Source organism: Lepisma saccharinum, chromosome 13 (assembly GCF_977018435.1).
Source record: "Lepisma saccharinum chromosome 13, izLepSacc3.1, whole genome shotgun sequence".
NCBI classification, from domain to species: domain Eukaryota; kingdom Metazoa; phylum Arthropoda; class Insecta; order Zygentoma; family Lepismatidae; genus Lepisma; species Lepisma saccharinum.
In genome coordinates, this window is record NC_139241.1 from 85,783,744 (window position 1) to 85,807,737 (window position 23,994).

The window sequence follows — 23,994 nt, forward strand, 5'->3', positions numbered from 1 at the left end:
TTCAGTGTAAAGTACAGCTGCACAGTCTTGGTGTTAGAAATTACTTTCACAAGATGCAGTAAAGTAAAATCTGTCAGTGTAATGAATACTTGATTCAGTCTATTGTGCCTGGAATTTTTTGATCATGCTCCGTCAGAGAACTATTTTATTAACTTCTGAATCTGACAAATCTCTTGAAAGGTTATGGCATGGACTGCTGAAGACGTCCATGTCTTGTATGTATGGAGCCTAGTATTAAGTGAAGTGTCCCATTCTTTTTTCTAATGCAGAATCATGAATCAGTTTTTGGAAGTAAGTTACTTCTAAGGAGTTCACAAGTAACAGTTACTTTTCACATAATAAATAACAAAATTATGTTACTTTTAGTTACTTTTCTGCACATATCATATCAGGGGTACCAGGTTCAGTGCTGGTTTCTGTTGGATGATAGCATGGGTTTCTTTCACAGTGTTTTCTATGACAGAGCCGGATGGGTGAAGTATGGATGGTGTGGTTTGTGGAGTGGAGGTGTTGAGAAAGGCCTGATTTTGGTGTGTCTTTTTTGGCTTCTTTTACATGGTCATTAATCCTTTCTTGGATAGTGTGGATGGTTCTGCCAATGTAGGTGTTGTGGTATTGGGATTGTCTGTCATAAAAAAACAATGTAAAAGAAACCTATGCTTCTGAATTTTTCTTTATTTATATAACTTCATATTTAATAAGCATAGGAGCCCTGCTCAAAATTTTGTCTACTGTTTTCAGAATATCAACAGGTGTTTTGAAACACCTACTGATTTTCAAAAAAGATATAATAACAAATTGTTAATCAGGAGAATGAAAAGTTATATTTACAGCCAACATGTGGAGCTAGACACTACATACAATACTACGTGTAATACTGAGGAGAATATTTCACTTGTAGTTCTTCTATTGTACATGAAATTAGGCTTACTGAAGATATTCAATAGGAAACCATTGCGTTTCAGAAGATTTCTGAGAGACACAGTAGAGTGCAATTGACAACAGTAGAAATTTCCAGCAGGGAGGTTTCTGATAATTTAATGAAAATCTTTATTAATTTTTTATGGTCCTTAGTGAAAAATAAACCCAGAGAATTGTAACTAAGGTAGTTAAAAAGTAGTTTCCGAACCTTGTCGTACATAAAGAAATGTATGCATTAGAGCTTAAAAGCTTGTTCTTACCTTTTAGGAATTATTGACGATGAGTGGTTGGCCGGTGCAGTCGTACTCAGGGCAACATTCCTCTGCAATGAATCTTGGCGTGCAGTTGCCATCGCTCGGAGGACTGGGACACCTTCTCCGTACGCAGGTTAACTGTGGCGGCACCGAACACTCGCACTCTACGCAGCTCTGTTTATTGGAAAGCTTGTCTCCAGGACGGAACCGCAACGACCCAAATGCACATTCCCCTGCAAGTGGAGAACAAACACTTAGCATGCAATCTTACTTGAACCTAATCCATTGTTCCTTTTCCCCATTAAGAATCCTTATGCTACAAAGTGTAGCTGTAGCAGAGCTACATTTTTGGCAGAGGAGCTGTCGCTGTAGCATTCTGATAACTACTCCTGGGTTCATTTCCTGATTAGGGGCAATTCCATTGTGACTGGTGTGACGTTCAGCCAAATTTACATTCATTTTTTAATAATTTTCTTGGCACCTTCAAATATGTAGCTGTATCAATTCATGGAATTTCATTTTCCTTGATAAAAGTTATTTAATTTCAGAATATTCTCCTCCTCCCATCTCAATTTTCAGCTACAGAAAATACAACTTCCTCAGACTTTCAGAGAACTCTGTGAGTTTACTGAAACAATTTTCTTTTCTTTTCACAAAGCAAACTTTACTCGACATTTCCATGTTTTTAGTTTCTAAAAATATTACTACATACTATTTTTATAAACATTTTTGGCCTGTGAAGGGTGTGACACCATGCACATTATTTACTTTGTAGGATCATGGAACAATGCAAAGGCTCTGGAAATTATCATAAATAGATTCTTCAACGTCAGATTTGTTTCAGACAGGAAGTAAGGTATAAGGTACTTCTGAGCTTAAGATATAGGAAGAATAAATGAGACAATTAGAATGAAATTAGAATTAATTTAGTTCATAATGAAACTAAATTAAGTGGAAACACCACACACAAAATCCTACTTCTACAATATGTCATTTAAAAGCCTCAAATCTAATCTTTGTATTAAAAATTCCAAATTCTGCATAGTTTTGCCTTTAATTTCATTTCATAAGTGATGCTTTGGATAAAAATAAATTAACCTTGTTTGTCCACTTTCACATGGAACTTGAACAAACAAGTAAGCCATTGTAATTAATCAATATAGATACTAAAACTTTTGTAGTACTTTTGAAAGACGTACCTTCTCCTGTTGAGGAATTTCCACCCAAATCGTCCCTTGGCACAACCCTGTCATTCTCACCAGCTGCGAAGAGAGAGGAGATCAAATGTCAACTGTATTGTAGTAATTTATTAACTAATTGCTCTAGACTACATTCTTTAAACCTGGCCTGTTGAGAAACACTTTTTTGGAAATTAATTTTGAAAGGGTTTTTCCCAACTTGAAGTAATTGCTTTCTTAATATCCAGTTATAATGCTTAATGTAGAGAGAAAAAAATGTACACCATGATTCAGAAGTAACGGTGCAAGAAGAAAGACCTTAAGCGGCCCACCACAGAAGGAAATGAAGGTGCAAGGTCATAAGTTTTTGTTTGTGTGAGGTGGTGTAGCTAAGCACCGTTAGGAGCACTGGTGGCACAGTCTCTCAAGATGACAACATCGAAACAATTTGCTTTTTGAAATTTGATTGTACAGGATCTATCGTGACAGAACAGCGATTTCTTCTTTATGTGATACATCAAGGACACAGTGTGCCTCCTATGCCACAAAATCTTGAAGAACTAAAGCAGCATATTCCTGAGGATATGCTGGGATGTGTCTGGGGAGAACTTTAATACTATCTTGATGTCTGGCATGCATAGGCACCGACTCCATGGGGCTTGGGGGGTCCAGCCCCCCCAATGTTAAGGATGTGGGGGCAGAGCCCCCCAAATAATTTTGCTTAAGAGGATCTAATGTATTGTTTTGCTTCTCTTGTAAAGTTTACTCTGAATTGTGGGACATGAAGTTAACTTTAAATACACATTTGAAATGTTCTAGACCATCAACTTTGGGGGGCTGAGACCACTAAACCATCAACTTTGGGGGGGGCGAGGGCTATGACCAGAGAGCAAAACACATGACTTATTACTATATACTAAGTATGTAATTATGAGTATAGTTAAAATTTTTACTAAAAAGAGTTTCAAAAGACGATTTGCATGAACTAGGGTAGTGGATGGGACGTTCGGGCTACAAATGGCTCTCACATGACATTCAGAACGAAAGAAGATCTGTTTTGCACCCTGTGTTAGCAGATATTAAAAGTCGGGAATATTTTGCTATTATGGTTGACGAAACTTGTGACATATCCATCCGTTGACAATTAATATTCTGCATTCGAACTGTGAATAAAATTTTTTATATTTTTGAGGAATTCATGGGCTTTTATGAGATTCCGAACACTGAGGCCAAAACTTAAAAAAAAGAGAGAGTGAGTCGTTCATTAATTTATTTCAGTGATCTGAGCTCCCCCAATAATTTTGACAAGTCGGCACCCCTGCTGCCATGTGAACACTTGTAATGATGAAGTAAGAAACTGGATAATTGTATTTTCATTTTATGTCAATGTAGTCAGCATGGTGTGTCATTTCATATCAGAAAAAATAAGATCTTATTTTGCATCATTTCTTCTGAATCACCCTGTATTTATTGAACATAATTTGGAGTCGTCCTGGTCAAGCTTGCATTTTTTGCTGAAATTTCTACATAATTTGATTAAAATATTGCATATAGCAAATCATAAGGTTAACATAACATTGCACAAAACACTGCTCTTATAAAAATGTGAGAACTTTTTTAAAAAAGTTGAAGACCAGTGGATTTCATTCTCCATAAAACGCACATGGGAGTCTCCTTTATTAATGACAATTATAATAAACTATTAGGCTAGAGATCTGCCCACAACTGCAACATGAGCAGAAATCTGTTCAATTCTTGCAGCCATTTTGACAGAATGTCACTTATTGTGTTAAGAGCCTTATACTTACGACACAGCATTTCTAACGGGCAGCAACCAGTCTCATAGTAGATGGGCACACACCCTCTTTGGATGGAGACAGCATCGTGAATTTCAGTATTGCATGCGACATTGGTGCACCAGGGTTCGGTAATTTGACCTGCAAAAGTTAATGTTAAGTAACCATGACAACATTAATAGTTGTTTGAAGTACACACTATTATCTTCCTATTTTCTGAAGACATTTTTGCACTTGTGACAAGTGCCTTCGTCAGCATGGAAATTGACATTGTTCCTCTGATTGTAGAAAAGAGCCAACAAAAGAAATACATTTCAATTCACCTGTATTGCAATTAGTGTCACTGCTATCCTCAGATCTGAAACTGTGTTCAAATATAAACTACTTTCAACATTATATTACAAATGTATTACATTAGAAACAAGTATTAAATGCATACTCATGGAACACACTCCATCATCTACACTAACTTTTCTGGTATCCCATAAACCTGGCAATTTCTATTATTCTATTACCTTGATGTTATTTTTATTACTACAAAATTAGAACGTCAAAATGAATTTTTAGTTACCTTAATCAGAATTAAGCCAAATATCAACATGTCTACTTCACGACCTCCCCGATGGTGTTGTCACCTTGTAATCAATGGCTGCTGGGTTCCCACTTGAAACTGTAGGTCCTGTCCACATGAAGTAGACTTAAAACTCATTTCTATTTTACATACACATAATATTCCACTGAAAATGCTGACCAAGTCAGAATTTATTGTAAAATAACATCTAAAAATGTGACATTTCAACCTCAGACTCTGAACCAATTAAAAATTATTCCAATTTAATAATAATCCACATCTCAGTGAATGAAAGATGCAGTAGCAAATTAATATACTGAAAGGAATGACAAGTTAGTGCAGAGAATTACAATCTTCTAAGCAGATATATTGAAACATATACTTGCCATCAAATCCTTTCTGGCAATAGCACTCCATGCAGGCTTCCTCAACGTCCATTATCTCTCCCTCTAAATACGTCTTCCCTTCGTACTCACATTTGAAGGCCTCTGTGGTGTTTGGGGCTGCAAAAGAATAAAGAATTACAAATAAGCTACTTTATCGCATGTAAGTTAAGTTTATGTTGCTATTCTTTGTTATTTTCTATTGTTGGTACGTAAAGGTACCCTGTGTGTGCACACATGAAATGAAGGGATATGGGGTGATGTGGAAGTAGAGCTCCACATATTCTTGATCTTGGCCATAGTTGGAATGATCTGAGCAGCATCACACCCAGCTGCCTTTGCCCCCCAGGTACCTATTTATGTGACAGGGTGGGCCTCAGAGCCACGCAGAAACAGAGAAATGACTGGAAAAGATCCTAGTCCAGATCACCTGCCCGGGATTTGGACCTGGGTCCTCCTCGTGGTAGCCAGATGCTCTACCAACTATGTTTTTCTTAAATGTTTGACACGGTCGTGCCAGATTCAACCATAGGATATTACTAGTCATAAGAATATGTTTATCTCAATACAAATTGAAAATGAGCAACATGAGACTGTATATTGGTATACGCGTGATACCTCCCAGGGCACGGGAAAACATTAAGATTTTCAGTAAATAGAAACAAAAACACAGAACTTACGTTTTAACATATGAATTCAGAATCTATTTATCTTGATTATGCAATTTAAAAAGAACCAAAGTTATACATCATAACGAAACTCACAAAGAAAAATCACAGTAATAGAACAATCTTCCTCTCTGCACTTCCATTAATCTTGTAACTTTCAGCATAAGATTCATATCTATCAGGCGGGATGGTGTACTTCAACACTCTGTTCATACGTCCGGGAAGGACATGTCAATCGCCCCCTCCATTGAGAAACAAAATCGACGACGACTCGTGGAAGCACTCACAGTCTAGGAAATTTTGGATTCAACCTTCTAAAAGTATCTTCCTCTTGTCTGGAGAACAATTAAAAATCTTCAGATTGTCGAAATTCATCTTGCACACTTCCTTGCGAGTTTTTGTGTCCAATAACACTGCCATGTTGAATTTCACTTGGGTAGCTATGAACGGTCCTGTCCACAAATAAAACAACTTGGAAATGGTCCAGTTAACAGCTGAACTTGGACGATGACTTCTTAGCAGAACCAGGTCATCCTCCTTTAACTGCAAAGCATGGCACTTCTGCTTCAGTTTCCACCTCTCCACAGCATATCGTTCCCTTAACTGCACTTGAACAACCTTACTCTGCCAGTCATTCTCACCATCTTCAGATTCGGGCTGGAAATTTAGTACAATCTTTGATAGAACTGCACGTACAAAAACAATTTGTAATTGTTATTAACCAGTGAGGCAATGTTGAAGAGCATTTTGAACAATATCAGGTAGACACACTGGCAATACACGCGAAGAAAACGTAAGAACTTCTGGAACTCAACTGGATAAAGTCTGACTCACTGGAAGGTCACTGGACAAATGAATATCACAAAGTAAGTCCTTTGCAGCGCCAGGCCTCTGAAAACACCTTACTATGAGTAATAAATATCTTAAATAATTCGGCTCTTTGTTCCTTAGCCAATAATTCACTGGAGTCAATCTTTTCTCGTATATCCTTTAGTGTTGTAGCCCATTTATCGTAGCTAGCTTCAATCCTCCGGACGCTCATCTGCTTATCAACGGAATCATCATCATCCAGATTTTGCTCAATTGGCTCTCCATCCACCATTAAATACAACTTTTTATGCTTGAGATTGATCTCTGCTTCATATTTCTGCAGGAACAAATAACCCAATAATAAGTCTGAAGGCAAATCCTTCACAACAAAAATTTCTAAAGGTATGGTGCTCTCAGCAATTTCCAGCACGATTCTGCGCTTTCCCATATCAATAAGTCACACCTCTGGAGTAGCTTGTAACATTACCCCTGGCAAATTTTGCTTTATTTTCTTCCAAATATCTAGACTCAGAACAGACATTTCAGCTGCAGTGTCCACTATACAAGTGATATCAACATTTGCTACACGTGCCTTGAACTCAGGCGCTCTTCCAAAGTTTTTAAACTGACTAGCCTGACACAAATTGTAAAGAAACTCACTCTCTTCATGATAAATAACAAACACCAGCTTCAGATCATTATTTACAGACTGGGAAATATTTTCTGCAGGCCCCAGTTCTATCCGAGACCGCCCGACATCAGAAGGGGACGTTTCTATGCCAGGTGTGGGGTAAAATCCCGCACCTGGTCGAGATTTGCTCCATTCTCCCAGCAAAAATTTCTGGTCAGCTCGACGCTCTGTTGCTGCTCGTTACTAGGGTACGACATTGCAGCATCTGTTTGTAAGCCACTGTTCGCCGCTTGCAATCGTGGAGAGCTACGACCTTCCCTCAAAGGTTCACTGTGCTCCGGTGAAGATAAACGGTTCTCAGTTCGTGGCCTCTCACAAGGTTCATATCTGGCAGCAGCATACTCACGTCTCTGTCTATTTTGGCTTTGTTGACGATAACGATTGCCGTTTCTATATGGACCTGCAGAGCGATTTTCACGGTAATTGTTCTGCCTCTGGACCATACGAACCCTCGGGTTTCTGTTTACCGAGTTGCCTGGAATATCTCGGTTGTTGTGGTGAGTAGGATTCTCCTTCCTCCATGCAGTTTGCCAAGCATCCTGCTCTTCTGCTTGCTCGTATCTCTTAACAAAATCTGCAAGCAAATCAACAGTTACGGGAGTGTGGGCCATACACAATTGCTTCACTCTATAAGGCAATTGGCCGATTATGAGGTTTACCACCTCCTGCTCTGTGTAGTGGCTACTCAGGTTTCTGTAAGCAGAGTATACAGACCAAACATATTCTTCCAAACTATTGTCATTGTTTTTGTTGTACCGTTTGGCCCTAACAGATGCCAACTCCCTTTCTTTTGCCTCTGAAGATGCAAAACGCCCTACGGAAATCTGAATATGTGTGGAAATCATTCTTATGAGAGTAGAACCAATGGTAAGTCATGCCCATTAGCAAACGAGGAATAATCTCCAGCCTATATCTATGCGGGATCTGAAGGATCTCAAGGTTGGTATCTAATTCCTTCAGATAAATCTCAGCCGAAATGGCTATAATATTTCCGTTGAATTTCCGCATGGAATTCAGGTCAGCCATCTCACCATGCGTAGCATTGGTTCGAGATTTTCTTTCTTTTCTCTTTTCCGATAAAGTGGACTCGCTGCCTGAAGAACTGGAAATAATCTCTCTGTGGCATCTTTTTTTTTGTGTACGGTTTTGTTGTCCCGCCCGAAGAGACCTCAGAACGACTAGAAGACAGCAACCTTCGAAAAGGTGCACCTAGCTGGTCCACCTGCGGTAACTCTGGTTCACCGGAGAGTGGCAACTTGCTTAAAGTGGTTGAAATTTGAGTCACTTCGTCACAAAGATTACGCATGTCTGAAGAAAGCTTCCCTTGTTTGGATTCCATATCATTTTTCCACTCTTCAGCATTCTCTCTAGGACCTTCTGTGCCTTTAAGTTTTTCTGCCACACTCGCAAATTCAGGTTTTCTCTCAGCTGATATGCCATACTGGTCGCCTGGTTGTCCAACTCTCTGGACATTTCTTCCTTGAAACCACTCTGCGTTTCAGTGATTTCCTTTCGGAAGTCCTCCTTGGTCTGCTCAGCTTCTTCCCTCAACAGAACAACTGTTTCATGGAGTTTAGATTCCAGCTGCTGAGAATTTGACTGACACGCTTGACGTAAGCTCATCATCTCAATTTCAAGGCTTTCCTTCAATTTCTGCTGTCCCTCAGACATTTGCAGAGTCAGTTGTTTGATCCTCCGTCCCATCTCTGAATTGGACGCAGCGAGTTGTGAACAACTATGGGACAGTTTCTCCTCCATCCTTGCTTCTAGCCGTCACTCAAGAGTTCTACTACTTTCTTTTCTTCCAATTTTAGTTGTAAACTGTGCTCCAAGATATTCATATTTTCCTGGAGTTTATCCTCTAACCTCCTAGAGTTCTCACGTAACTTAGCCTCCAAGCTATCAGAATGTTCCCGCATTCTAGATTCTAGATTATTAGCATTTTCAGTAATCCTTTCCCGGATTCTAGTTTCCAGGTTGCTGGAATTTGCCTCCAGCATTCGCTGCAATGAGGCGAGGAAATAAGCGGTAACAGGACCAACAGGAACTGCAAGTTTTTCTTTGCATGCGAGACATGTTAATTCACCAGGAGAATTACTTTCCTTTGGTGCCTTTACCTTTGCACAATTCAAATGAAAAGTATTGTGACACTCAGTGCAAACAAACGTATCATCAAGCCTTGATGTAGTCTCAGCAAAACACATGAACTTCATCAACACATGAAGCTTTGCTTCCACTTCTTAATATATTCTTTTCCATTGTTGCGCATCAAAAGTTCTGAGTCAACTGCAAATGTAAAACAGTTACCAAAGATTAACGTACCTAATATACAATGTATTCGTGGCCCCACGTTCTGTGCACCAAATATTTGACACGGTCGTGCCAGGTTCAACCACAGGATATTACTAGTCATGAGAATATGTTTATCTCAATACAAATTGAAAATGAACAACATGAGACTGTATATTGGTATACACGTGATACCTCCCAGGGCACGGGAAAACATTAAGATTTTCAGTAAATAGAAACAAAAACATAGAACTTATGTTTTAACATATGAATTCAGAATCTATTTATCTTGATTATGCAATTTAAAAAGAACCAAAGTTATACATCATAACGAAACTCACAAAGAAAAATCACAGTAATAGCACAATCTTTCTCTCTGTACTTCCATTAATCTCGTAACTTTCAGCACAAGATTCATATCTATCAGGCGGGATGGTGTACTTCAACACTCTGTTCATACGTCCGGGAAGGACATGTCAGGTTTGCCTAACCACTTTTTCATGGTGGATGCGGTAAACGTGGTATAAAATTACTTACGTGAAATTTCGCCCTTCCGCATTGCACAATTTAATGGTTAAATCCTATTAATTTTGAAGATCCACTGTCTTCATTCACAAAAGGGTACGGCGTTCGAAGCAGAGATGATACCGCATCACTGCTTTGCTTTTTCCTGGGAGGTGGTAGTTGCAGTTTCTCCCATTCAGCGGCGCTGGCGTGTGCATCCTGGTTGCATCGTCTGCTTCCTGTTGTCAGGTGGCGCTGCCGGGTGGTGGTTGGGGGGCTGGGCTGTGCTGCTCGGCATGATGCAGTTCCCGTTCCCCGCGTGGCAAGGAAAAAGGAAAGCAGTGATGCGGTATCATCTCTGCTTCGAACGCCATACCCTTTTGTGAATTAAGAGAGTGGATCTTCAAAATTAATAGGATTTAACCATTAAATTTCAAAATTTCACGTAAGTAACAACTTTTTGTAGATGCAAAATAATCTAGCACAGTTATTGTCAGTGCTTTTTATTTTATTTTATCTGCGACGTTTCGTTCTGGTTTCCCAGAACTTTTTCAAGCTACACCAAGATAAACATGCAACAACACAACCTCACATGGCTAGTCACTCTACACTTCTAAACATCGCAGATAAAATAAAATAAAAAACACTAAAAATAACTGTGGTAGATTATTTTACTCTACCAACTGAGCTAATATGGCTCTTCTATTAGTACATTCCAATGTAAAATGGCAAATTCTGTATTTGAAATCATTGGAATATATAAATAATAAAGAGTGTTACTACATTCCCTCCTTTCTGTCTCCTCCTCTCTATTTCTCCACACAGATACTTCTGCGAACCATGGTGTAAGGGTGACCTCACTTCCCATCCTGCTTTCTGTGCCATGCTTGGTTGGTTCGTTGATTTGGTGTTTAAGTCCACTTTATGCACAGTAAGGCTAATCGGGACTGGACCTACAGTTTGAAGTGGGATCTGAATCACTATGTGCCTCCACTTGGTATTGAACCCGGGACCCCTTGATTACCATGTGTGCCGTGCTTGGCGGAGGCAGTGTTGCTACATGAAGGGAAAGGGAATCCAGGTCCAATTTTTATGTAACAAAGGAACATTTTATAAACAAATAGAAATTGCCAGAAATTTGAAGTTATCAAACTTCTGCTTTTGTTTGACTTGCATGTCAAATAATATGACAAGTGGCACCATTACCCTGAAGTCCCATCCAAACACAATATTCAGCACGGCATGGATTATAAAGGATTATATCAAATACTCTTTCCTGCTTTGAGTAGCAGGGGTACTTACGGCAGAGAGTGCCCGTGGAGCAGCAAAGGTCTGGAGTGTATTGCCTGATGCAGGAAGAGTCCTCCAAGGGTCCCATAAACAATTCGGGGCACTCGACAAAAGCACACGTGAATCCAACTCTGATACAAAGAAGAACATTTAGTAAGTGTATTGTTGCACAGGGCAAATTGAAATAGAATATAACGTATGTAAAATAAAGTAATGGAATAAAAATATGGACTAACACATACGTAAAATTACAAAAAATGCTGCAAACTTCTTTATAGTGATTCCTTATTTGAGTGATTTCAAACAAAATAAACACTATTATTTTGCATTGCATTAATGCACTGGTGGCGTTCTAACTGTTCACTCCCAAAACCAGTCTATACTGGTATGGAACTGCAACGACAGATACCACTGCTTTGAGAACTAATCATAAGCGCCAACTCCATGGGGCTTGGGGGAGGGGATGTGGGGGCAGAGCCCCTCAAATAATTTTGCTTAAGAGGACCTAATGTATTATTTTGCTTCTCTTGTAAAGTTTGCTCTGAATTGTGCCACATGAACTTAACTTTAAAATATTGTAGCAAGAACAAAAAAGTAAAACCATTTGCCTGCGATTTGTGTTAGCATTTATGTAAATAATTAAATAAAACTGTTAAATATTGTAAACATTCGCTATTTTTATGGGTACTTCAACACTAAGCTTCTTTGCACCCATCACATGTCCTTTCCTTACAAGTCTGTTGCGGACATTAAAACACACCTATGTCCTCGCCGGGACTCTAACCCGAGAGCTCCGGATCAAAGCGAGTTGAGCCGACCACCCAACATGCTCGGCTACCAAGGCCGGCATAAAACTGTTATGTTGGCCTCTTAATGTAAATACATAGCCTACTTTTAAATAAAAATGTTAATTGTTATCTAAAAAACAAATGAGCAGACACACGTCTTTCATGTTACATTTCATTTGCATGAGGAATATAATAGCTGCTTAAAAACTGCTATACGAAGACGTAATTTTTATTTTTAAAAAGGGAGGGAGTGAGTTATTCATTCATTTATTTCAATGAGAGCCCCCCCCCCCACAATAATTTTGACAAGTCGGCGTCCCTGGAACTAATAACATGTGAACGTGTTAAACCTCGACAATTGGACCACAACACTCCTCCTCAAGCAGTATTATTGCCTCTGTGATCGGCAACAGTCGGTTTCCGTTGTACATTTACAAACGATGCCGGCTTCCACAACAATAACAAGTACATATACTGCGATAAGCTGTGCGTCTATGCAATTTCTACAAGAACACGTGCCAGAGCCAAGAGTTGAAATGCTCATGGAGCCACATAATTTATTTCTTTTGAACAATTCCAAAATTATGAAATATGAACAATTTGTGAATTTTCCGAGCTTGGCTATGCAATGTTTTTGATTTCAACTTTGACAGAACTGGAGGCATTATGGAATTTAACGTTCATTAACAAACACACATGAAATTAACGCACACAATGTCAAACCGGTCAAATACTTAGTGTGAAATAAAAATATGGTGCTTCGAATCCAACAAAACTCACCGTCACTTTACCTGCCTTTCTCCTTCCGTGATAGAAATAGTGCTTCATTATTACAGTTGGCAACACTAGTTACTAGCTACCCAATGAATATGCGCTGCATAAAAGAAGCAACCACTTCATCATGCTATATTGCCACATTACCGTCCCTGCCGATCGGTGTGAACAGCGAGCTGGAGCGCTTTTTCGATTGTTTTCAATGATGTTTGCACGAGTGTGTTCAGGAATGGAATGACAATATGGCAACAATGGCGAAGGTTGGCGAGCTGCACAGAACACGTGATGTTAAGAGAGAGGGAGACGAAATGAAAATTGGTATGTGCGCAACTGCAAAGATATGTGTGATGCACTCAGTGGCAACACTAAAGAGGAGCCATGCCTCCAAGTTTTAGAAAAAAAAAAAAAACCTTTGATTACGATACATGATTGTATGGATAAACTTACAGAAACTCAGATCTTTTCCATATGAAACTTAGTGCAATACTGGCATGTATTCATGCATGAACAAGTATGAAAACTAAAAGCACATTTAGAGAAAGCAACTTTATCTCACCTTGTAAAATTCATGCAAAAGTATTACCAAAAAGCAAGTGGAAGAGGTTTGGAGCCACATTTGGGAAAGAGGGTTGTTTGCATTATAAAATCAACCCTGGCAGGGATGAAATTTATCTCTGTTGCCAGGGGGTAAGGGGAGTGGAATCCCCCAACCATTAATTCACAATCTGTTGTAAGTAAATGGACAACCAGCCTTCTTCATGAAGATTATTTTATATCCACTTATTCAACACAAAAGTCATCAGTACATCTACATCCATTAGTTCTTACTTTCCGTCATATTCTGTGGTGCAACGACATCCTGCTAAGCATTTGGGGTCTGTTTCCAATTCGGAATCCACTTCATATGCCTTCCCGTCTTGGTAGCATTTGCTGGCATCCCTGTTTTGGAATTCTTCTGCAAAGAAACAAGCAAAAATATATTGTCATACATAAATAACAAGAGCCATAGTTTTATGTAGTTTTATAATTACAACAGAAAGTGTTTAAGGTCTATATGCATGTATAAAGATAGAGTAAAATAAAATAAGTGATCATTCAAGCAAAGCTGACGCCTTGTTCCATTATATTTATTGTAATAAAAATATATGAAGACTTTTAGACTTATATGCCAGAAACAGAAAAAATACACATGCAAGTCTTCATAATAATAATAATAACCCATGGCTCGACAGACCTCGAAAAGGCCTTGGACTATCTCCCGACTGCCAGCCTCGCTCCCACGATCCTACCTAGAGGTGTGGATATCTTCAACCACAAGTGGGGTGACGTGGAGTCAGCACGTCGAACCCCCAGCCGTTGTACGTGTAGGAGATTTCCTAGACCGGGTTACACTACTCACTCGTAGCTCCCCAATTTCCTCACGATGGTGGGTTGCTACAGGCTCTATGCACAGGCTGAGAACCCAGGCAGACTCGAACGCATGCTGCCCTCAGTCTGAGCCCAAAGCACAGCACCTTAGACCGCACGGCCACGGAGGAGGACTGCAAGTCTTCATATACGCATCATCAATTATGTGTAATTTGTTTGCAATAAATTTTCAGTTACTTCTCAAGTAGCAGTAAATGTAACCGAGTTACTGCTTACAATGAGTTAACTGTAATTGCAACTCAGTTACTTTTAGAAAGAAACTTTCCCAACACTCTTTACTGGCGTGTCCCATATTACTTTCAGTCATATCTCATAGGCCTATCAATCCCTGAATGCAGTGACAGAACCCAGCTGTCTTATTAGTTATTTAATTAAAGAAGTGATCATACTCACGGCAATCAAATCGGCTGGGACAGTTGTTATCACCTTCAAATACGGGTTTGCAGCCCAGTTCGTAGTAATGCTTCATGTACCGGAAACCGCTGCAGGCTCCGTTGTCTGATTCACCTGTTGGAATTGAGAGCAAGAATAAGGAACAAGAAAAATGACTGGACCTAAAAGGGGTGAACAAACAGGCGAGTGGAAAAGGATCTGATCCACGACTAAAGTCTCTCAAAGGATTTAGGAGTTTTGCAGATTCTCACAAAATTGAAACAATTAAAAGTTGTTACAAATACTGATTAATATTAATTATGTGCATCAATCTGCTACAGTTTTGCTTTAAAATAATCAAGCATTACAGCAGAATATAAATAAAACAGCTATTATTTAACTGGAAAATCCATTTGTTACATAATACTGGTATAAAATAAATGAGAAAATTGAATTTTGCAATATATACACAATAATTAGACTGCATGAAAGCTTCATGAAGCACTCAATGCTGACCTCCATGGCAGAGTGCCAACAGGTTGGGTGTTCTCTGACAGTGTCCCTTCATCGATTCCATCCTATCGTTCAGCACCTCACCTCAACACTAAATAACAAAAAACAATAAAAAGAAATACTCGATGTTAGTCGATTGGACAGTATCGCAAGCAAGTATCCTAGACTTCATCTCCAGAAAGGCAGGGGGGGGGGGCTCGTGGGTTATCAGGAAGGGCAGCTTTGTAAACCAAGGGCACTTTTCAAAAGTATAACTATTAAATAAAGGTAAATTATGTGTGTGGGGGGGTGGTTCCATTATAAAATTTAGAAATATCACACACACGCTACAGTTTTTTTTTCCTGTATCTTCTAAAACATCTCTTGAAGTGTTAATTGTCTGCTACTGACGTCATCCCTTACTTGACACACTATACCACTTTTGATGCCGAATGTCCGATCATAGTGCCTTGCCTTTCGTACATTCCACCCCCAGCAGAAGCACTAAAACTCCCTCCGTTCCCAAAACTTGGGAGCTGTTGACCTTTGACGCAGATGTGGATGACGTCGTCAAAGTCGTAGATATCTGTGTAAATGGAAGGCCGCAACAGATATAGCGAAGGAACAGATAAAGAAGCTCCCCCATTTCTAAAGTCTTTAGAAACTCCTATCTATAGGGTTACCAGATCGCTATAAAGGAAATGTAGGACATAATGCCCCAAAATGTAGGACACAAAACATTCACAATAAGTAATACACATTTCCAGAACCTGTTAGAAAGTAATTTAAAATTTGCAGTTTTCAGATTTTTTTAAAAATATGATTTAATGAATTCTTAAATGCAAAATTTCCAAACTTGTAATCATGTTCTAACTGATACTTCTCAGAGAAGCCTATTAAAATTTCAGGTTTAGTCAAAATATATTTATGAGATACTGAACAGTCAAACCAACAAACTATCTAAAATTATAATGAACCCCAGTACCAAATATTTTACAGACTTTTTGAAAAAAAATATATTACTCTCATGACTTTGTTATGCTGCTGGTAATAAAAGTATTCTCTCATTATGACCTGGAATATTCAGCAATTGCCATAAATTGAAATGGTTCCAAAAGCTTCATCTAGGGTAGTTTTTAGTTCAATAGCATTCAGGGACGTAGCTAGGTTGATCAGTTCGGGGGGTCCCAAAACTTAAGATTTTTCTTTTTATCAAACCATTAAAAACTAACAAACTATTAATATACCATATAGTATATGTACAGTATGTATGTATATATATATATATATATATATATATATATATATATATATATATATATATATATATATATATATATATATATATATGCCGTGCGTCCATTTCGATCTGCAGCCGAGAGACCGGGAGAAGCGTGGCGGGCGGCACTGACGGAGATGCCGACATTTGCGGCCTGAAATGCCCGCTTATTTTTATGGACATATGCAGACATTTATATAAATATTGCAAAACGAGCACTAACCTGTGTTATAAGAGTATGGTTTTAATTTTAGTAGCTTAGTGACTGTATGTGCCGATGATTTTGACACGCCCACCTCTTGTGAAACACGGCGTAGAGGTTTGTTTGGAGAACGTTCTAACGCTGCACCAATATCATCGAGTTTTGCTTCGGTTAGAATCCGTCGTTTTTGCTTAGGTGTTTTAAAATTTAACGATACAGTTTCTCGTAATTTAAGGACAAGATGTCTAACCGTATCTCTGTGTGGAGTTGAAACGCATGGGAATTTCTGTACAAATTACCTACACACGTCTCGACACGAGTTTGTTTTCACGTAGGTACGTGTCATACATAAAAAAATCTTTGTTCTAACGTGAATCTTGCGGCTGGCATTCCAATCGTCTCACTGACACGTCACACATACACACTACAATAACACAAAGAAATAACTGCAAGTAACCAAGAATAACTCTTGCGCACAGTACGAAATTAACACGCTCTTGGTTTACATTGCTCGCCACTATATTTACAACTCTGTCTTCATCTAGTCGCGAAGGAACAAAAAACTCGAGCTCGGAGATTTCGGATTGCAAGGAAGCTCACGAACACTATTGACTTTTAACGGTTTCTTCTACAGCGTAATCTTGATACAGTGTTGCACATTCAAAACCTCCAAACGATCCCCATCGGCACAAAACTCTTTCAAGGATATAAACTTAAGCAGGACGTTACTGGTCAAAACTATGATTAAAATGTTTTATTATCTGTGGCTCTTAACATCGTTTCTAAAGCGTATTTTTTTGTGTATATAAGAGCAGAACTTCGATGAATTACAGAAGAACTTTTGCGTGTTATAACACAGGTTAGTGATCGTTTTGCAATATTTATATAAATGTCTGCATATGTCTATAAAAATAAGCGGGCATTACAGGCCGCAAATGTCGGCATCTCCGTCAGCGCCGCCCGCCACGCTTCTCCCGATCTCTCGGCTGCAGATCGAAATGAACGCACGGTATATATATATATATATTTATATTTATATATATATATATATATATATAAAATCTTGTTGGAAGAGAATATTATTTTCTCCTGTAGCCCCAAAAAAATTACGGATATAGACTCGCGAAATCCACGGCCATTATTCGGGAATCTAAATGCAGAATGAACTTATTAACTTAATGGCATCTAGACAGTCTTTAAAAATTCATGTATTTTCTCTTATGTTAGATTTTTGAGACACCAAGAACAATGTCATTAGTCCTTACTCCTTAGATTTGTAAATTTGCTCCAAGAAAATTGAGAAGTAGAGAAAACTCTCTTCCGTGGGTTTAGAAAATAAAAGGGTGCTGGTATCAGGTGTACGTACAAGTATGACAACGGTGCGAAAATGAAATGTTTGTGTAATGAGTTCAAGATAGGCATCCCATGTATATTGTTTATACCAGAATCGAATCCGGCGGCCTTCAGTGCAAGGCGACACCCTTAAACACTATTCTATGGGACATGCACGAGTCTTTTGTGGCGTCGTACTGTACACATTGGAGAATGATGACGATATATATGAAATTTTATGCACACATCTAGTTTCTTAAAACAAACAAAATTCCCGCGCGCTCAAATTATTGCGCTCTAGTCTTTCAAGGTTCGATCCCTGGTAGAAAATCCAAAATTTCTGTGATGGCCTAACATCGTGAGGACAATTGGGAAGCTACTTGAAATCAATATGTAAGCGAATTCCACTCTCAAAACTAGATGGGAATCGATGTGATGACCACGCGTCACCGAATGGAAAAACACTTCGGAGGCTTTGTCCTTCAAAATTAATTCTACTGAATAACTGTACTTTTCTTTAGAGGACCTAAACATGGCTTTTTTGCACAGTACAATGTTGTTTTCTTTTACCCTACTTTTATAGTTTTTCATTCAAAGGATTCCACTCCCGAAGCATGAGCATGACGCGCTACGAAACCAGAGGTCCAAGGTTCGGACCTTGGACAGGTGTGGTTGCATCCTTCGGATCATCATTCATTCTCCTCGTCGCATTTAACACAAGAGATAGAAAAGCGGCGTAAAATAACGAAATAGAAATTATTGATTGACTTGGTTCATTTTACTTTACTTTTCTGACACTTTTTGGCTAATCGTGAAGATGAGAATGAGTTAAGATTAACTTGATGAAAGGACCATCACAAAGAAGACACATTCTCAGGCCGGGATTCGAACACGGGACATTCTGCTTCGTAGCGTAGCCTGCTAATCACTCCACCACGGAGTTGTCGGCCCAAATAGAAATGTAAATTAGAAAATGCCGTCTTGAATTTGCAGGAACCGAGTTCACCAGCAAGGGCAAAAGATTTTCGCTCCCACTAGGATAGGCAAATAACAGAAAATGCTTGATAAGTAATTTGACTCTCCGTATTTCATGATGTTATTATGTAAGTAACTATTATTCGCTATATAACTTTGGATTAATTTTATTTGTATGTCTAGTCAACTTTCCCGCCTAAGCAGCAGCCACAGCGTCTGCATTTGCGGGTGGAGGCCAGGGTTGTTGAAGGTCAAGGAATTTTAAATAAATTCAATTCCGGTCCAGGAGAGAAAATCAGCAAGCGTAAATGGGTTCTGGACCGTAATGAACCTTTTCATTTGTAAAGTTTTCAATTCGGTCCAGGAATATTCTTCCCAGATGAATTTCAATTCGGTCCAGGAACCTTATTTCTTGATGAATTTAAATACGGTCAACCAGGCACGTATCCAGGAATTCCTTTCGGGGGGGGCTCAACACCATTTTTAAGGGGTATAGTAAGAACCTCACAATTGTATGTTTAAGACCAGTGGTGGCAAATGGGTTCCAAAATGGGGGGGGGGGGCGGAGGGTGTTGCAAGGAAAGTTTACTTTCTCTTGGTAGCCAAGGCTTAACATTAAAAGGCCATAATTTTGAAGCAGAAATATAAAAACTATCTCTTAAATCGTTGCCACTGTAAGGCTATCATTTTAATCAGAACGTGAAATCGGAACATTATTTACCACTCGACTCCTCTGTTTCCATGCATTAATAATGTGTGCCGGATCCATCTCAGTATGTGTGTTTGTCCATTTCTTCTCATCAGGTATAAAAACATCTATGGTATCTTTGAGTGTTTTTACGAAGCTGTTACACATGCACGGGATGGACAATCCACTCGACAACGCGAGATTCAAATTGTGGGTTGCGAACTGGATGCAGACAGCTCTCGAATATTTCTCTCCGATTCGAGCCTGAACACCACTAACGTGTCTTGTCCTCCCATTTTTTCAGCTCTTATAAAAGCCGAAACCCACCAAATTGTTCAGATTCAGGCCTTAGCACTCACAAGTGTTCAAAAATGCCTGTCACAGCTTCCGTTGTCTTGTTATATCGGCATGAAACAAAGGAAGTCTTCTCGAATACAGGTGGATCACGAAACAATTCATGCATAATGAAAACCCTTCCGTTCCCAACACATCTAATGTTTCGTCTCCCAGTATGATCAAATGCTTACTCATTTATCTCCAGTGACGTGCCCAAGGGAGGGTTGGTGAGGTAATAACCCCATTTGACCCAGTATTCCTTTTTTTTTTTTTAAAAAAAAAAAAAGATGAACGTCAAAGACAGGGAAAAAATGGCAAAATGAGGACTGACTACCAAAAATAGTATGCGTAACCCCTCTCCCTTCCGAAAATCCTGGGCACGCCTCTCTTTATCTCTGACACATTTTTTAAAATGAACTCACCAGAAGTTTTTATCATCGTATTGGAGATTGAAGTAAGATGTGTTCCTCCTGCAGGTTTGGATATGATCCTTTAGGGTGCTGTCGTCTGCCTGCCTTCACACCTAACCTTAACAAGGCCCAAGGCCCTAATTTTCCACCCTTGTGACTTGGATTTTCAAGACTTAGGAAGGTTTCAGACCGAAGGGACACGCGATATATGTCGATTGGAATGGGCCAATCAACAGCAACGTTTCACACCGTAGCGACACAAAAGGCCGCACAAACCTAATCTTCAGGCGACACGGTGTGAAATCTCCCTTATTAGGCCACTGTCATTGTCACCTTGAAGTAGTAGCTCTTGTTGCCCACAGAAAAAAAATATCCTCAACTGGTGATAATGCTCCTCAGTTTTCTTCTCTCTCCTATATTTTCTGTGCTTGTTCACTATACAGGCAACACCTTACGATTTGATATACACAGGACATGTACTATGTAGACATTTTAACGAAAAATCGGTTGAAGTCAAGGATGACTAGGTGGCTCAGTTGGTAGAGCCCTGATTTGGGTCCTGGTAGAGCCTGCAATTTCCGCCAAAAATGTCTACATATGCAACATCTTCTTGCTTTCTAATCTCGACATTCATAAAATTTTCGGCTGTCTCTTTATGGTAGTTAAGTGTTTCAATGTGTTTTGAACCCAGTAGGCTTAAACAAAAGTATTTTTTTATATCATGAAATTCTCAGATTGCATATACGAAATTTAGTTCTGGCAAAACTAAATCATCACTCAAAACTTTGATTTTCAGTTGATCTATGCAGTTTATTTCTGTTTAATATCCGGTACTGATGAAATATTCACTTTAGAGAGAGAGAGAGAGAGAGAGGCCTTGATCTCTTCGGCCCTCGAACCGAGCTAGCACTACTCTAAGGCCCCGGAAGTAGTTCTGCTGTCGTCAATGTCTTCATTTTCGAATCACTATATCTTATAAAGCAACCAGAGGACGCTGACTGATCTGATCACCAATCGACTGTATGAATTGTCACACTTACCTCTGAAATCTCATTAACCGATTCTTTGTACAGATCAATCGAAAAATTGAATCGGCGTATTTATATCCTCATTATATTGTAGAACGTTCCGCAGATAAAACGATTCGTTAATATCGCCAGTAATTGACTCCTTCTCTCATTCAAGAACGTACCCTCTCCCGCCTTCCAGAGATTAGAAATTACAACGAATCGTCCTACGTGTGGCTCTACCTTTGTTGTGCAGCTTCCAAATGCTGACAAGTCTCTACATAGTCCTCAAGTGCGCTGAGACAACACCGAAAGCGCAAGAAAAGTGTACGTGCAATATTACCAACAACAGGGTTATAGAACATTCTCCGTCTTGCCTCGATACTTGTCTATCTCTTTAAATCATCGTCACATTATTCAAAAAGCCAAAAACCTAATTTTATCTAGTGTAAAATAAAAAAAATTCCTGGGGTGGGGGCTCGAGCCACATCAACCCCACCTTGGATACGTGCTATTAACAATAACAGGGTTATAGAATATTCTCCATCTTGTCTCGATAATTATTTCTCCCAAATTATCATGACATTATTCAAGAAGCCAAAATCCTAATTTTATCTAGTGTAAACAGAAAAAAATCCTGAAGGGGGCTCAAGCCTCCTGATTCCCACCTTGGATACGTGCTATTGACAATAATAGAGTTATAGAACACTCTCCGTCTTGTCTCGATAATTATTTCTCTCAGATTTATAAATTTATTATCTTCACATTATTCAAGACGCCAAAAATGTAATTTTATCTAGTGTAAATTTAAAAATTTCCTGAGGGGGGGGGGTGGCTCGAGCCACCTCATCCCCACCTTGGCTACGTGCTATTAATAATAACAGGGGTATAAAACATGCTCCGTCTTGCTTCGATAATTATCTCTCTCCTTACATTATTTTCACATTATTTAAGAAGCCAAAAACCTAATTTTATCTAACGTAAAGTGAAAAATTTCCTGGGCAGAACGTCGAGCCGCCTGTGCCCCATCTTGGATACATGCTATTATCAATAACAGGGTTAGGGAACATTCTCCGTCTTGCCTCGATAATTATTTCTTTCCTTAAATTATTGTCACATTATTTTATTTCCCACCACAAGAAACAAAAAAAAAACTCATTTTATCTAGTGCAAACCTAAAACTTTCGGGGTGGGCTCGAGCCCCCTAAGCCCCCCCTCTGGATACGTGCCTGCGGTCAACGAACATTTTTTTCCCAGATCAGTTTAAAAAGGGTCAAAGTTCCGTATTGAAATGAAACAATTCGCAACTTGGTACGAATTTAGATTGTGCGAGAGAAAAGGTTCCGTTCCTATAACGGAATCCTATAGAAAAAAATAGAATGTATGCGTTCCCTAATCTTTAACAATCCCAGGGTTGTTAATGGTCCACGTATTGTAAATAAATGCATTTCACATCCGGGAGAGAAAATCAGCAAGTGTAAATGGGTTCTAGGCCTCAATTCGGTCCAGGAACCTTTTTTCCGTATGAATTTAAATACGGTGCAGGAACCTTGTTTTGCGGCTGAATTTAAACACTGTCCAAGAACCTTTTTTCCAGGATCAATTACAATTCGGTGCAGGAACTCTTTTTTCGATAAAATTTAAATACGACCCAGTAACCTTTTTTTAATGGAACAATACACTACTAGGACCGAATTTAAATTGTGCGAGAAGAAAGATTCCAGTCCTGCAACGGAACCCAATGAAACCCATACAAGTTATGGGTAGATGGACCTTTGACATCCCTGGTGGAGGCTAAATGAAAAAAAAAATCACAAAATATGCAGAATTTGGAAACGTATTATTTCTAGAGCATGCACACTACTATAAAATGTTGACTACATACCTCGTTTCCTTCCTTAATTGAAATGTGACTTATTCTTCATCGCATGTGAGATCAACCGTCCTGGGAGTCTAACCCGGTCTCCTCTGTGGTAGTCGGACACCAATTTAGAAAGTCAATGTGTTCGACATTTGGTCGATCAGTGGATCCTACTTCAACTTTTTCGAGAGGAAAACGAGCTGGCAGCTTCACGCTCGAAATTTCACTTCGCCTACCCCCGTGGCGGAGTGGTTAGCACATCGTGCTACGATGCCAGGTGTGCCGGGTTCGAATTCCGGACTGAGCATGGGTGTTTGTTGTGTCCGTTGATCAATTTAATCATCTCCATCTTCGCAATTAGCCAAATGTGGCAGAAGAGCAAAGTAAAATGAACCAAATTGATCGAAATGCATGAAAATGAGATCTCAAGCACTCCGTGATCTTACCGGAATCTCACGTTTACGGAAGCTAACTATGAAACCACTTCTTGGATCAAACTGTTCTTCGAACTAGCTGACAGTCATCAATTGTCGACCAATCAACACAGTAGGGCAAAAAGAAGCAGATGTTTCTTAAAAAAGAGTGGAAAGTTACCAAGGGAGGATATAAAGTTGGTACATGACAAAGGCTTATTATGGCCTTTCCCTTCATTGCAGGTTATGAGCACAAGGGTTGAGTGAGGGAACCTGAAGGAA

General features: G+C 39.2%; 1 protein-coding gene across 1 annotated transcript in view; it reads right to left on the minus strand.

Annotated features, from left to right (window-relative positions):
- Positions 1 to 23,994, minus strand: part of LOC145997098 (uncharacterized) — a 94,435-nt gene that overhangs the window by 3,799 nt on the left and 66,642 nt on the right. The window contains exons 4-10 of the mRNA XM_083133725.1: positions 14,739 to 14,852; positions 13,746 to 13,872; positions 11,368 to 11,486; positions 5,107 to 5,223; positions 4,162 to 4,290; positions 2,375 to 2,437; positions 1,182 to 1,408 (exon numbers count right to left, since the gene is read on the minus strand). Coding sequence (XP_082989851.1) covers positions 1,185 to 1,408; positions 2,375 to 2,437; positions 4,162 to 4,290; positions 5,107 to 5,223; positions 11,368 to 11,486; positions 13,746 to 13,872; positions 14,739 to 14,852 — 893 coding nt within the window. The 3' untranslated portion in view covers positions 1,182 to 1,184. The remainder of the gene's footprint in view (positions 1 to 1,181; positions 1,409 to 2,374; positions 2,438 to 4,161; positions 4,291 to 5,106; positions 5,224 to 11,367; positions 11,487 to 13,745; positions 13,873 to 14,738; positions 14,853 to 23,994) is intronic.